The following is a 15011-nucleotide window of genomic DNA, read 5'->3' as shown; positions in this document are numbered from 1 at the left end:
CCAAACATTTAACGATAGCTATTTTTCAGTGGTGGGATTATGTTTATTATCAAGTAACTTATGTTACTTATCTACCATGAACATGTATTCCTTTTATAATACTTAAATCATTTAAAAACAAAACACAAAAATCTTAATTACCAGGCTTAGCTCTTCTGAGAAAATTTTTTACCCCTTCTTCTTTTTTTTTTTTGAGACGGATATGGAGTTTCACTCTTGTCCAGGCTGGAGTGCAGTGGTGCGATCTCGGCCCACTGCAACCTCCGCCTCCTGGGTTCAAGCAATTCTCTTGCCTCAGCCTCCTGAGTAGCTGGGATTACAGGCATCCACCACCATGCCTGGCTAATTTTTTGTATTTTTAGTAGAGACAGGGTTTCACCATGTTAGCCAGGCTGGTTTTGAACTCCTGACCTCAAGTGATCCACCCGCCTTGGCCTCCCAAAGTGTTGGGATTACAGGCGTGAGCCACCAAGCCTGGCCCCTCTTATTTTATTCTTAATAAACAGAGAGAAGTAACAGAAGAAACTGCCGACTCTAGCTAAGCATTTGTAGTGTCTAATCCATACTGGAATGTCTGAAAAACAAACAGGTCTTGTATTATTTCTTACCCTGATTCTTCTAACTAAATATAGGGGAAAAAGTGGCCATAAAGAAAAATCAAGGCCAGGAGCAGTGACTCACGCCTGTAACCCCAGCACTTTGGGAGGCTGAGGTGGGCAGATCACCTGAGGTCAGGAGTTCGAGACCAGCCTAGGCAACATGGTGAAACCCAATCTCTACTAAAATACAAAAAAATTAGCCGGGTGTGGTAGTGTGGGCCTGTAGTCCCAGCTACTCTGGAGGCCAAGGCAGGAAAATTGCTTGAACCTGGGAGGCGGAGGCTGCAGTGAGCTAATTTTCAAGCAGCAGATCCAGAGAGCAAGTAGCTTCCATAAGCTCAGGTTTGTCATTAAAGATAAGCACACTGAAGGATTCCTTCAGGACTCCACTGTATTTAGGCTTTTGTGGCCAGAAATATAAAACAATATCCTTCTGTATTTTAGGGGGAAAAAGGAGATTCCCCTTAAAATTTCAAAATAAAGTTCCTTGGAGACTTTTAACTTACATTAAAAGCAAGAACGAAAAAAAGATGAAACACAATCAACATCCTTGAGAAGTATACTCTAAAAAGCAACTATCATGTATCGGCTTCTATTCTGCTTACAAAGTCAAATACTCAGAATTAATTTTGGAGATGGCAGTAATCTGAAGATTATGTCACAACAAGGAGTCCAGGGGGTGGGATGGGGGATGGGCATCTTTCCAGAAGGACACCAAGGCTACTTCACAGATAAAACACATATTAAGTCTAAAGCAATACTCAAAGAAGAAGATATGTCTGGGCGCGGTGGCTCATGCCTGTAATCCTAGCACCTTGGGAGGCCCAGATGGGCAGATTGCCTGAGGTCAGGAGTTCAAGATCAGCCCGGACAACATGATGAAAACTCGTCTCTACTAAAAATACAAAAAATTAGGCGTAGTGGCGTATGCCTGTAATCCCAGCTACTCGGGAGGCAGAGGCAGGGTAATTGCTTGAATCCGGGAGATGGAGGTTGCAGTGAGCTGAGATCGCACCACTGTACTCCAGCCTGGACAATAGAGCAAGATCCATCTCAAAAAAAAGAAAAAAAAAAAAAGATGATGATATAACTTGAGTACTTGAAGGATAAGAAATTACTGTGTCAAATTACCTACAAGTTAAATGCCCATGTTCCAGACCTGTGGCTCTTAGTATCAGGCTTGTGATAGAGAAAAGGCTATGAATTCTACTCAGTGTGCTTAGACCAAAGGAAACCACCACAGGGATTTCACAGGCCCTATTTAGAGAAAGCTCATTAAAAGCAAGAAGCGCTGGATAAGGTGGCTTATGTCTGTCATCCCAGCACCTTGGGAGGCTGAGGCAGGTGGACTGTCTGTGTCCAGGAGTTTGAGACCAGCCTGGGCAACATGGCAAAGCCCTGTCTCTACCAAAAATACAGAAGTTAGCCGGGCATGGTGGCAGGCATGCCTGTAGTCCCAGCTACTCTGGAGGATTGCCTGAGCCTGGGAGGTAGAGGTTGCAGCGAGCTGGGCGATAGAGTGAGACCCCATCTCAGAAAAAAAAAAAAAAGGGCAGCAAGAGGCTTCCTTAAGGACAGAGAATCAAAGAACAAATCAAAGGCCATCTTAGCAGGCAATTATCTAACTGGCAAAATTCCAAGATGGTGCCCCTAGGACCAAAGAAAGGGGAAAGGTCAAGGAAACTGACAACTGTATTGTTTACACGTAGAGATGATAGCCAGCAGTTAGCCTCTTTGTAACAGCAAAAAGAAAAAAAAAAAAAAAAAAGGAAAAAACAATGTCCCTAACTTGACAATGACAACAAACACATATTTTCTTAAATAGTTCATAATGTCCTTACCTCACTGTTTCTTTTAAGCATAAATACCAGGTTAGCATTTCCACCCTATAAAACAAAAAACATACATATAAAAAAATGAAGATCTTGATGCAAAAATGACATTCAGTGTGTTTCTGTGTTAGGCTGTAGCTTTCCATTTTCTTCCTTTTCTACCACAGCCTCTCACTAAGGTAGTGAAGGTTTAAGAGGTTGAACTATTTATCACTGATACCTTGTAAGGAGGTCAGGTCGGTTTGGAGCACCTGAAACAAACCTCCTAATGAAACTGGTCCTGCCAGGACCATGGCAGAGTTATGAATGTAAACACACCGCCCTAAGCCAGTGAGGCCAAACAGCCAATAATGTGGAACTCTTAACTGTACTATTTGTTTTAAAAATGTGATTTTCCCTGAAAATAATTTTATTAAAAGCAGCAATTCAGGCATCGAAAATAACATCAAAGTGAAATAATTTCAAAGGTTATGAATTCAGAGGAAAGTGCCAAGGAGGTTCATGGTGTATTTTAAAGAGAAATACCTTTTTTAGGCCACTGTCTGATTCCGTTCTCCTAAGATCTTGGCCATCATCTCCCTCTTCCTTCTCGCCTCCTAAACAAAAAATAGGTATTTGTTTTTTTTAAAGCTGTGAAACAGATTAGCCAAGGAAAGAATATAATATAGGTATCTTGGGGATGTAGTATGTCTGAAACCTACTGATGCCCCCAAAAAGGGGGAGCTGCTTAGTGGCAGCTAAGTGATTATTAATAATTTTACGGATGCAGAAGAAATGGAAGCAGGAACATGTATTATTACTCTTTTAGCTGAGACCTTAGGAAAATCTTTTTTGTTAAAATGAATATGAGTCTGACTGACAAGCTCTTGACTGTCTTAAGATCTCACTAAGAAATTTACCGACTGAATGGGAGCGGAGATGTAGCTACTAAAGTACAAGTCATTTTGAGTTGTGTGGGATAGTCAAGGATTGCCTACAAAAGCTCATGACTTCACATCATTTACCTTTTGAAGCATTCATCTGATGGCTGTCAAATCCTCCAAAGGTCTCCGCTCTCCGGGGCAGGGAAACAGGACTGACCACACCTTCTTGCTCAATGGGGCTGCTGACAGTCGGCCCAAGTGTGCCTCCCAGATTTCCACTCACCAAACCCTGAAGGATCTCCACTGGAATAAAGGAAACATGCAAAGCTGACATCTTACCTTTCAATGAGGAGAAAATAAGTTCATAGTACATATGATATGTACAAAGAGCATGATTGGAAAGTTCCAAAGAGTGACTAGGTGAGTTCCTTTGCTCAGAGAAGGGTCTCAGCTCAGGGTATGTGTTTTAGTTGGATTCTACTAGAAATTTAGAGATGAGACCTTCCACTTTATATACAAGAGGGCTAAGAAATTTGAAAGTGTACAGGGAAGGCAGAGTAATTTACTAGAAGTGACATGGCTTCTGGAATCATATCCAAAGCAGCCAGAAGATATACCCTGGAAAGTAAGATGGACTGATTTGAGAACAGCAAGTAAAACAGTCAGGATTTCTGGCTTCACCAATATGGAGTGAGTTCAAGGGGCTAGAGTAGTCTAAGAATTTGCATCTCAACTCTGGCCCACTAGGGTTCTTTTCTAGGGTATGGCTCACAGAAAGAAGAAAGTGGAGAAAATGGAATAAAAGTTAAACAGGAGAAAAATAAAGAGATAAAGAAAAAGAAGGGCCAGGTGGAATAAGGGAGGGAACCAATAGCAGAAAATCTGATAAGACAAGCCATATTAAAAAAGAAAAACTACACAAAAATGATAGACAAGTCCTATGGTGTGAGAAAAGCTATCTGAACCTGTAAACTTAAGACACTAATTTCACATAAAAATGAGCAATAGAAAATATTGAAGTCAAATCCCATATAAAGTTAAGAACAGGGAGTGATGGTGGGGAGAACACAGGGTCTAACTTCTCTACAGATAATAAAAGCACATCAGAAAGACATGTCCATAAAATCGGTGACCAAAACACATTAAGAAAATGACAAAAGACAGCCGGGTGCAGTGGCTCATGCCTGTAATCCCAGCACTTTGGGAGGCCGAGGTGGGTGGATCACCTGAGGTCAGGAGTTCAAGACCAACATGGAGAAACCCTGTCTCTACTAAAAATAAAAAAAATTAGCCGGGCATGGTGGTGCATGCCCGTAATCCCAGCTACTCAGGAGGCTGAGGCTGAGCCAAGATCGCACCATTGCACTCCAGCCTGGGCAACAGGAGCAAAACTCTGTTTAAAAAAAATAAATAAATAAAAGAAAGGAAAGAAAAGAAAATGACAAAAGACATGAAAGAACTAACTTAGGTCAGAATTAGAAAACACAGAAATGAAATAGCAAAGCTACAAACAAAAGAAAATCATTATAGAAATAAAAACTAAACTAGAATATAAGAGCAAATTAACCCAGCAGAAAATGGCTTAATAAAAAAGGTGAAAGGAAGACCATTTAAACATTAAACAGATGAAGAGATCAAAAGTATTAAAAGAAAGTGACAACAAACACTGAAGACAGACAAAGAAGGTCCAACATAAGGATAAATGGAGATCTTGAAGTCAAGACCAAAGCAAAGGGAACAGGGAAAATAGTACAAATTATAATTAAAAAATAACTTCCTGAAATCTGAAAAATTTGAAACCACATATGAAAACAGAACACTGTGAACCTGACAGCATCAACCTAGGGTAACAAATCTCAAGGAAAATTCTTGTAAAACTACTTGTACTTAGAAAAAAATCCTTTGGGCATCTAGGTAAAGAGCATGTTACCTACATGGGGAAAATCAAATTATTATCAGTCTCTGATGGCAATGCTTTATGCCAAAAAAAAAATAAAACAACATACTTGAGAGTAATTAATATGTTGGGGAAGAAAATATGAACAAGCCAATAATTTTATATTCAGCAAAATAGGCTTTCAAGTATAAAGGGCATAAATTATTACCAGCATGCAAGAGCTCAGGGACTATTACTCTCATGAACCTTTCCTGAGGCACATGCTGAAGAATCAGCTTCACATATCCACATGACTAGAGGGTGACTGACCTAAGAACTTCTGGTAAGCATGAATTATGTTCACTTACAGAACAAAGACTATGGTCAAGGCTTACAAGGAGAGCATACAGCATGTAACAGTTATAAACTGACAATGTAGACACAGCGCAACTATTTTTTCAAAAACGGGAGGATGGGGACAGCAAGTAAAAGTCGTATGTAGTCGTAGCAGCATTACTATTAGAATATATTAGTATCAAAATAGTGTTAGTAATACTATTAGTATTACTAACAGTATTAGCAATAGTAATTAGTATAGTAAATTAGTATTAGTAAATATTAATAGTAATACTATTAGTATTACTGACAGTATTAGCAATAGTAATTAGTAATACTATTAGTATTACTAACAGTTATGAGTAATAGGTTGGATAAAGCCAGAAAGTAAATATATAATATTCTAATTCTATGATGTATCCTTAAGAACAAGGATTTACAATGTGAAAGAAAGGAAATAGAGATGTAATACCAAATAGGTTTAGTTAAAAGAACAAACACTGTAGTCCACAGTTTATCAATGTGAATTCAAAAGTGTGTGTAAATATAAATTTTCATATATATACACATTATATGTTCAATAGGTATTTAAATTACATATATATAAAATGTAAAACATATATATAATGTTATATATATGTTTTTCCCTAAGCTGTGTCCACTGAAAAGACCCAACTTAGTAACAATCAACAACCTAGCAGCAACGACCACCCCCAGTACCCAGACTGTGGTCTGAAAATATAATTTCCCACTAAAAGAAACCAGAACTCTTGGAGAAATGGCTGATACCAGGACTGGGGCAGAAAACAATTAAGATGAGCCTGGAACAACTTAACTACACCAGTAGCTCTCAAAGACTACTATGGTCATGTCCACAGGACTAGAAGCCAAAGAAAGAGGTGTTCAAAAAAGGAACATTTTGAGCTTTTAATAACGTTAGGAATTGCAATGACTTGAAACCCATCAAACATGTTTTTTGTTTTTGTTTTTGTTTTTTTTGACATAGTCTCGCTCTGTTGCCCAGTCTGGAGGGCAGTGGTGCAATCTCAGCTCACTGCAACCTCTGCTTCCTGGGTTCAAGTGATTCTCCCGCCTCAGCCTCCTGAGGAGCTGGGACTACAGTCACATGTCACCACACCCGGCTAATTTTTGTATTTTTAGTAGGGATGGAGTTTCACCATGTGGGCCACGCTGGTCTTGAACTCCTGACCTCAGGTGATCCACCTGCCTCAGCCTCCCAAAGTGCTGGGATTATAGAAATGAGCCACTGCGCCTGGCCCCATCAAACATGTTTCAATTCATGAGTCCATAACAAAAACTATGGGTCACTTTCAGAAGATGTTCATGGTCTTAAAAACTGGTAAATAAATGGAAGGGAAAAATAATCAAGAATTTATCCTTTTATCTTTTCTTATATGTCACAAAAAAAGAGACAACTAGACATTTATGCCCCCTCAATGAAAGAACACAACACTATAAGGGCACAATTTACCAAAGAGATCAAGTCTGAGTAATTAATTAAGCCTCCGAATCCAGCTGCAAATCTGAAGGAAACAGACGACAGGACTGTATGAATAAAATCCAAACTGTGGGAAACTCTCTAAATCAAAAAGCTCAGATTGTTCAAAGATAAATTATATGGAAAAAAAAAAAGATGGGGGGGGAACTGTAAATTAAGAATTTTAAGATGCATATCAAAAAACATAAGCAAATTAAACTATAATGTCTAGGAGTAGGCACTTAAGCCATAAAGACATATAAGTAAGTGATTAATGGCCGGGTGCGGTGGCTCACGCCTCTAATATCAGCATTTTGAGAGGCCAAGGTGGGTGGATAACTTGAGGTCAGGAGTTTGAGACCAGCTTGGCCCACATGGTAAAACTCTGTCTCTGTGAAAAATACAAAAATTAGCTGGGTGTGGTGGTGCACACCTGTAGTCCCAGCTACTTGGGAGGCTGAGGCAAAAGAATCACTTGAACCCAGGAGGGGGAGGTTGCAGTGAGCCGAGATCGCACCACTGCACTCCAGCCTGGGAAACAGAGCAGCAAGATCCTGCCAAAAAAAAAAAAAAAAAAAAGCATAAGTGATTAATTTTAAAAAAGTCAGAATAACTGCTCCTTTTGGAGGGAGGGAGGTGTGATGGGGACAGGGCATGTGGAGGAAGGGGCTTCAGGGTGTCTGGCCACGTTTAATTTCTTGATGTGAGTAGTGGTTAAAAGGATATTCACCTGATAATTTACTATAGTGAAATATTTGTTTTGGGTAATTTTCTGCATTTGTGCTTTATTTTAAAGTAAAAAAGTAAAAACTGGCAGGCAATATTAGTGTGTAAACCACTCTGGGAGTAGGTGAAGAGGGGGCAATGCTGAATGTTAATTACCCTCATTTATTGCACTTTTCATTAAAGGTCCTCCTTTGAGAGCCTCTTCTGTGTTGGAGCGGAAGAGAACTCTAGGGCTATGTGTTGGGGAGCAATCCTCTGGGAGAGGGGTGCTGCACTCAGCCATGTCCCGGAAAATCATCTCCTTCTCTTCCAACAAGAGTAGGATTTGTTGGTCCTTCTGTTGAAGTTGTTCTGCAGGAAGGAGAAAATGATCTGTGATTTGATTGGTGTTTAGTAATTATGAGATGACTAAGACACGAGCACCACCTTGTGGTAATTTTTGGAAAGGGACAAGACAGGACACCCTCCCCACCCACACTACCTTTTCTTTTTCATCAAGACAGTAATATTATTTCTGTTCTGTGATTTCTATCTGGAAAACCATTCTGCATCTTTTTGGCGAACCATGGAAATTGTGACATAGCAAGTGTGCACTTTGCTTCCACTCCTTTGTCCCCTGTTTACTTCTCAGCCCACTACTCTCTAGCTTCTGTCCACTCTGCAACTGCTTTCTCAGCTCAACTGAATCCAATGAGGTCTTTTAGGTTGTTTTTTCCAGCATTGATGATTACTTCTTCCTTTAAAACATGTTTCCTTCTTTAACTTTTAGGACACCGGTTCTCTTCCTACCATTCTTTCTCAGGACACTTTACAGATCCGCCATCTGCAGTGGAATCTCTTATCTGGGCTCCTGTCTCAGCTCCATCCTGAGCTGTCTTCTTTTTTTGTTTGTTTTTGTTTTTGTTTTTTGAGACGGAGTTTCGCTCTTGTTGCCTAGACTGGAGTACAATGGTGCACTCTTGGCTCACCGCAACCTCCACCTCCTGGGTTCAAGCGATTAAGCGATTTTCCTGCCTCAGCCTCCTGAGGAGCTGGGATTACAGGCATGTGCTACCACGCCTGGCTAATTTTGTATTTTTAGTAGAGACGGTGTTTCACCATGTTGGCCAGACTGGTCTCAAACTCCCGACCTCAGGTGATCTGCCCGCCTTGGCCTCCCACAGTGCTGGGATTACAGGTGTGAGCCACCGCGCCTGGCCTGAGCTGTCTTCTTTACCTTACCCACTTTCCTCTTGAGGATCTCATTCATCCTCGTGCTTCAATTACCTTCTGTATGCTGATAATTCATAAAAAACCATACAAAAATCTTCCCCTTTCTTAGCAGCAGACCATGGCGCCCAAGTGGCCACCTCTACTGAGATGCCTTGTTCTCAGCATGTGAGAAACCAATCTTTTCTCCAGCCCACTACCTCCTCCCTTTAGTGTGGAATTTCCTTCTCAGTCAACCACTCTTCATCTTCCAGGTCACCTGATTTGGAAACCTGTGAGAGATTCTGTCTCCTCACTCTGTCCCACCACCAACTGACCAGGATCTTTTTTTTGAGACAGAGTCTCGCTCAGCCACCCAGGCTGAAGTGCAGTGGCGCTACCTCAGCTCACTGAAACCTCCACCTCACTCTGCCTCCCAGGTTCAAGCGATTCTCCTGCCTCAGCCTCCCAAGTAGCTGGGATTACAGGCACTTGCCACCACGCCTGGCTAATTTTTGTATTTTTAGTAAAGATGGGGTTTCACCATGTTGGTCAGGCTGGTCTCGAACTCCTGACCTTGTGATCCGCCCACCGTGGCCTCCCAAAGTGCTGGGATTACAGGCGTGAGCCACCGAGCCTGGCCAACTGACCAGATTTTAATGACCTTATTTCTTACTCACATCTGTTCCCTCTCCAGCTCATTCTCACGTAATCTATCCTAACAGTCTTCCAAATGGTCTTTCTACTTCCAGTGGCTTCCCATTCCCTCAAGCAACTCTCCTAACTGGCTTCAACATGTTAAAAAAAAAAAATTTTTTTTCTTTTTTTTTAAATTACATGAGTCCCTTGTTGCCTTTTAATACCTGGTGCTTTTCCAGCTTAAGCTCCCATCCCTTAACCCTGACCCTCCAGACACACCGAACCTGTCATTCCTTGGCAGACATGTCAAGTCCTTTTTCACCTTTGCACATAACTACTCTTGTGTGCTGAGATAATTTTTTTCAGATGTAGCTCATGCACCAGCTCCTCTGTGAGACTTACTAGAGGCAGGATGAGTAGATCCCACACATGTTAATTGTACCTGTGGTCTAATAAATCACTGTGTGGCCCATCATTGATGTATGTCTCCCCTGCTAGGGTGTGAGCTTCTCAAGGGCAAGGGCTCTTTTTAAGGAATCTTTGCATCTGTTGTACCTAGCAGTATGCCTAGCCAGGTACTTGACAAAATTTAAAGAAGGAAGATTTTTATCCTTGTCCATCCTAATCATGGGCCAATAAATTTGCTGTAACTCTGGCTCTGGTCTAAATCTGTCCGTATTTTTAATTTCCCTCTCAGTGAGACAGAATGCTATCATTTGTACGGCTTTAAGGCCTAACCAAACTCCTTAGGTGCTTACATTTATTTAACGCTAAGCCTTATTTCTATCCAAAGCATAGTCTTTACTTTGAAACATTCGATAAGCCACTGGCAAACAGAAAAGAGCACCAGGCTTTGCTAAGACAGGGAACAGAATTCTGGCTTAGCCACTAACTACACACGTAACCCCGGGTAGCTTGTCCTCTGTGGGCCTTGACTGTCTCATCGGCACAATGGGGATTAGAATGCCTGTGTTGTAGGGATACTGAAAACACTACACAAAACAGTCAGCACTCAATAAACAGGGGTCAAACATAGATCGATACATACCCTTCTCCCAACACTTCACCTCACAACTCATTTGTAAACATGCAGGTAAGTGATAACGCTAGGGACTGGGGGAGGATTAAATCAGATTAACTGGAGAATTCTTTTCCCCAAATTCCTTTCTCTCCTTGTTTTAATCTTAGATGTGACTACAAATTTTGGCAAATTCACCTGTGACAAAGTGCAGAGAATGTCATGAGGTTTGAGAACACTGATCCTCAGTCAAGAGAATCAATATTCTCCTGATCCAGTATTGGACACATCCTTACAGCCATTCTTTACCAGGACCCATGTCAGCCTGGCCTTGGTTTCTCTTTTGTTAACACAGCTATTCATTTCACTGCTTTCAAGTGCCTGCTGGGGCAGCTTTAGAACTGAGGGCAAACCCGTACCTCTAAAATCCACCAGCAGTCTTCTGCAACTGCAGACATTCCAGACAAGGGGCTCAGACCACTCCCAATGCCTCACCTTTTAATTCTCGGGCTTTGGTGTCCAACATTTTCTTTTCTTCCTCATTCTCACTAGGAATTCCTTCATCTTCATCTCTGTTCCTAATACAACCCAAACAAGACAGAACAAAAAGTTCCTAAGATGTCGATTACTCTGGTCACAGTCCAGCCTGTTATGAAATCACACAGAGACATCAGGAGGGCTGGGAAGGGTGGGGCCTGGTGGTTAACTTACAGGGTGTTGATTGTGTCCTGAATGATCTGAATCCAGCTGTTTCGTTCCTCTTTGGAGCTGGCATGGACTTCTACCATTTCTGGATCTTTCATCCCCATGCTGATCAGGAATAAACCTTTCTCCTCATGTGCCACTTCTCTCACAATCAGCTTCTTTAAAGAGATCACTGTTGACTTCTGGTCCTGGAAAAAGGGAAGAGGGCAAATAAAAGATACATATACAATATTCTAACTCTTAAGGACAGCTTCAATCTAAGGTAAGACCAGATGCTGTTAAAAAAGCACGCAGTTTGAAAAACAATGACTGCTTTAGGATAAAGAGAAGTATCTCCTTATTTCATTCAGATTTTAACATAAAAAGATTTCAAAAGGGAAATAGTAATTTATGGCTCGGAAGGTTCCAGTCATGTTTTCCACACGATGAATCTTTCCAGGTTCCCCGAAGAATCCAGTCAGCAGTATTATACATGAGCACCATTTATGGGCTCAAATGTGAGAAATACTCCAGTGACAGGTCTCTTCATAGATCAAATAGTCAGATGTCCAAGACATTAAAAGAAGACTGTGATGAAACAGAATAATAATTTTTTGGGAAGAGGGGATGCCAGAAAATTCTGAGGGCATGTGGGAAATTACTCAGAGGAATTTGTCCTGAGCCATTTAATTTTAAGAGGGCGGGGGAGAGCAATAATATAGTGCTTACATTCCATAACTAAACTAGCTGCTTATAATACTATTAAAAAAAATAACAATTCAGCTTACCAATGATGCAAAGATGTACTTCTGGTCTTTTTCTTGAAGGAAAACTAAAATGTCAGTGAGAAGAACTGCTTGAACCTCTGGAAAATGGAAATGGGAGAAGGGAAGATAGAACAATGACTACTTAATAGTTACCCACAGTCAGAAGGGTTTTTATTGAAGGGTGTTTCAGCAATACATACACCCCTATAAGGGCAAACTATGATCTGAGATCACACTCCTCCAAAGCAACAGTTTTACAGTTCTCCAGGATTCAGATCCGGTCACCAGATTTTTAGCAGCATTTTAAAATGGGATTTATCACCAAAGCCTTGTTTTGGAAAAGTTTAAGTACTCAGTCCTAGAAAGATATATCCCATAAGACAAGATTTTAAGAATAAAATACTTTTAAGAATAAAGCTGAAAAGCTGGACTTGTACAGATGTTAAACAGCAACATATAGCAGGATACTCCAAAAAATACTCAGGTTGCAATATTTTTCAACTTATAATTACAGTAATGGGAAAGGTGTGGGGCAGGAGACAGGAATGCTGCCCAAAGATGAAGTATAGAAATATCTAAGTCTGATGAAAAGACGTCTTCCATGCCCTCAAAAGAACAAAGAGTGGCCACACAGGCAGACGCCTTCCAGTCTTACAGGTACATGTGAATATAGGGCTCTTTCCTCAGCTCCATATGCAATAGTCAGCTTAAACTCTTGCTCTGACTAATCCTCTAGGAGTAGGTAGTAACATTTTCCACTAGTCTCCTGAGGATGGTTTGATGTCTCTGGAGTTGAGTCTATCTCGAGCTAGCAGGCTGGCCCCTATGTAACATCTTCACTGTGGAAAGTGAAGTCCACAATTCCCTGGGAAAGGATGGAACTGATTTATGCAGTCCATGCCCCACCTTTTCTTCTACCTCTGCCGCAACCGAAATCCCCTTTCTGTGGAATTCACTGCAAAGCTATGAAGAAAACAGAAGCAAGGACATCTGATTCCTAGGGAGGTCTAATTTTTTTAGGCTAAACTACTGCAATTTTCTGTGTACTGCCATCAGTTATGAAAAAGCCTTTTTTTTTTTAAAGTTTACTTTTAAATAATTCAGGTGCCTGCACCCTCCCTATCCCCCCAAAAAAGCGAGACACAAATTTTAACTTCATTGAATCTTGGAGTTTATATGGTCAGTGTCGGTGGATCAGAGAAAAACAATCCCACCCCTTTCAAAGAGTACCCAACATAGTACTGGCTGTTCCTGGCATGAATTCACTTGGGGGTGAAAATGACTAAACACCAACTCCTATCTCTACAGGAGGCATTCTAGGCCAGAAAACCTATCGTTCTGCCACTGGCTTGACCACAACTTTATTCCAACAGCTGGGATCTACTAGTTTTTATTTTGGGAATAAATAAATTGCTATGTAAAGGAAAGAATAAAGAGCTGGATCCAGGCAACAGCAGCTCTAGGAAATTCAGGCCTTTACAAGAAAGGGCAGGTATTTCTGAACTGCCAGCCTGCTTAAAAGTCTCAAAGAGAGCTAGGGCTCTCAGAACATCACGGAATATTAGGACTGGAGGGAAGGAGCCTTAGTTCAAGTTTATCACAGAACCATGAAATATACGGCCAGCTGGTGGTGGGAAAGGAGATTTCTTTCTCTGAATCTTTTCTGCCCTTCTTTTTCATGCCTTCTGCTTCAATGCAGGCCCAGATGAGCTCTTCCCCAAAGCACTGCACAGTCTCTTATCTGTCACCAGTCTCTCTTCACTCCAGCTGCACTCTAAACTGACCCTAGTCGTCATACTGAAAAACCACCTCATGTATCCCTTTCCTGCTTGCAGTTCTTGTTTTTGAACCCATTCTTTGCCCCCCTCCCTCATCAATAGTATCAACTGTTAACTCCTCAGTCTGGAGAATGCACCTCATTACAACCTGGCCCCTCCCGTTTCTTTGGGCTGGTTTCCCGTCACTCCCGTCATTCACTCTGCTCTTTGTGTGAGAGTCCCAGGTGTCCACTCTTCCCTGGACGTGCCACACCCTTTCAACTCTGTGCTTCCACTTTCTCTTCCTTAGTGTGGGGAACACTTTCTCCTTATGTGCTGTCATCCTTCAAGACTTGACTCTATTGCTATTCCTCTTGCTTTCTCCTCCATTCCAGCACTCGCCACACTGTACAGCAGGTATCTCTTTCCAAGGCTCTTCATTTTGATTTCAACTTCTAAGCAGGGTGTCCTGCTTTATTCATTGCTGAAACCAGCTGATTGCCTGGAACTTCTTTACTATTTGTTCTAAGCATGGGTATTTCCTATAGCAGTTATCTACATCATCACTTACACCTCAGAAACGAAAGCAGCACTCATTTCCTCCACCTTCTTTCTATGCCAGTGAGGCTGACAGCACTGGCCTACCCTGCTTCAATGTCCTCAGCTCACTGAGGCCAGGGCGAAGGGGTGGGTACAATTCAAGGCTATTGGTGTAACATATAGGCCCATGGAGTATAGGTTTATGAAAACAAACAAAAAAAAATCAAATGTACACATAAATTAAAAAACAAGCCTCAAAGCTTCATTAACTTGATACGGCTGATGATTTGAAATGTAAAAATTAAAACCAAATGGAAAATGGGCATCCTTTATGATTTATTTTGCTTTAAAGATATATGAATATCATAAAATATAATAATAAATCTAATTGATGTGGGTTAAACTTAACTTTCTATTAGGTGTCTGGAGCTGCAAATTCCTCTAACATCTCTTGTGAACAAGTGATGTGTTTTGAACTCACAGATTCTGTGAAACTCGCTGACTGTGTCTCCCCCTCCTTGTGAGTTTTGCCATAGATCCCAACTCCAACCTGGCTGTCCATCTCTTGTAGGGGAATACACCTTCCTTGACAGCTTGCATATGTGCACCAATCTTATGCTTTGCTTTGTTTTTTTAAAATCTTATTTTCCATTTTCCCTGACTGCATCATTTCTTTGTCATCTTACTC

The 15011-nt window shown here is 41.1% G+C and overlaps 1 protein-coding gene across 33 annotated transcripts in view; it reads right to left on the bottom strand.

Moving 5' to 3' along the window:
* The window catches only part of AKAP13 (A-kinase anchoring protein 13), a 355124-nt gene that overhangs the window by 10567 nt on the left and 329546 nt on the right, over positions 1-15011 (bottom strand). For 18 of the 33 annotated variants that reach the window (XM_063652839.1, XM_063652864.1, XM_063652837.1 and 15 more), the window contains 7 exons: positions 12048-12124; positions 11287-11468; positions 11071-11153; positions 7887-8102; positions 3436-3597; positions 2957-3027; positions 2441-2485 (listed from right to left, as the gene is read on the bottom strand). In XM_063652839.1, coding sequence (XP_063508909.1) covers positions 2441-2485; positions 2957-3027; positions 3436-3597; positions 7887-8102; positions 11071-11153; positions 11287-11468; positions 12048-12124 — 836 coding nt within the window. The remainder of the gene's footprint in view (positions 1-2440; positions 2486-2956; positions 3028-3435; positions 3598-7886; positions 8103-11070; positions 11154-11286; positions 11469-12047; positions 12125-15011) is intronic. The other 15 variants (XM_063652866.1, XM_063652845.1, XM_063652848.1 and 12 more) reach the window with 1 other exon arrangement.

This window comes from Pongo pygmaeus, chromosome 16, assembly GCF_028885625.2.
Source record: "Pongo pygmaeus isolate AG05252 chromosome 16, NHGRI_mPonPyg2-v2.0_pri, whole genome shotgun sequence".
Taxonomy (NCBI): Eukaryota; Metazoa; Chordata; class Mammalia; order Primates; family Hominidae; genus Pongo; species Pongo pygmaeus.
The sequence above is the reverse complement of the archived record's forward strand: the minus strand, read 5'-3'. Positions and strand labels throughout refer to the sequence as shown.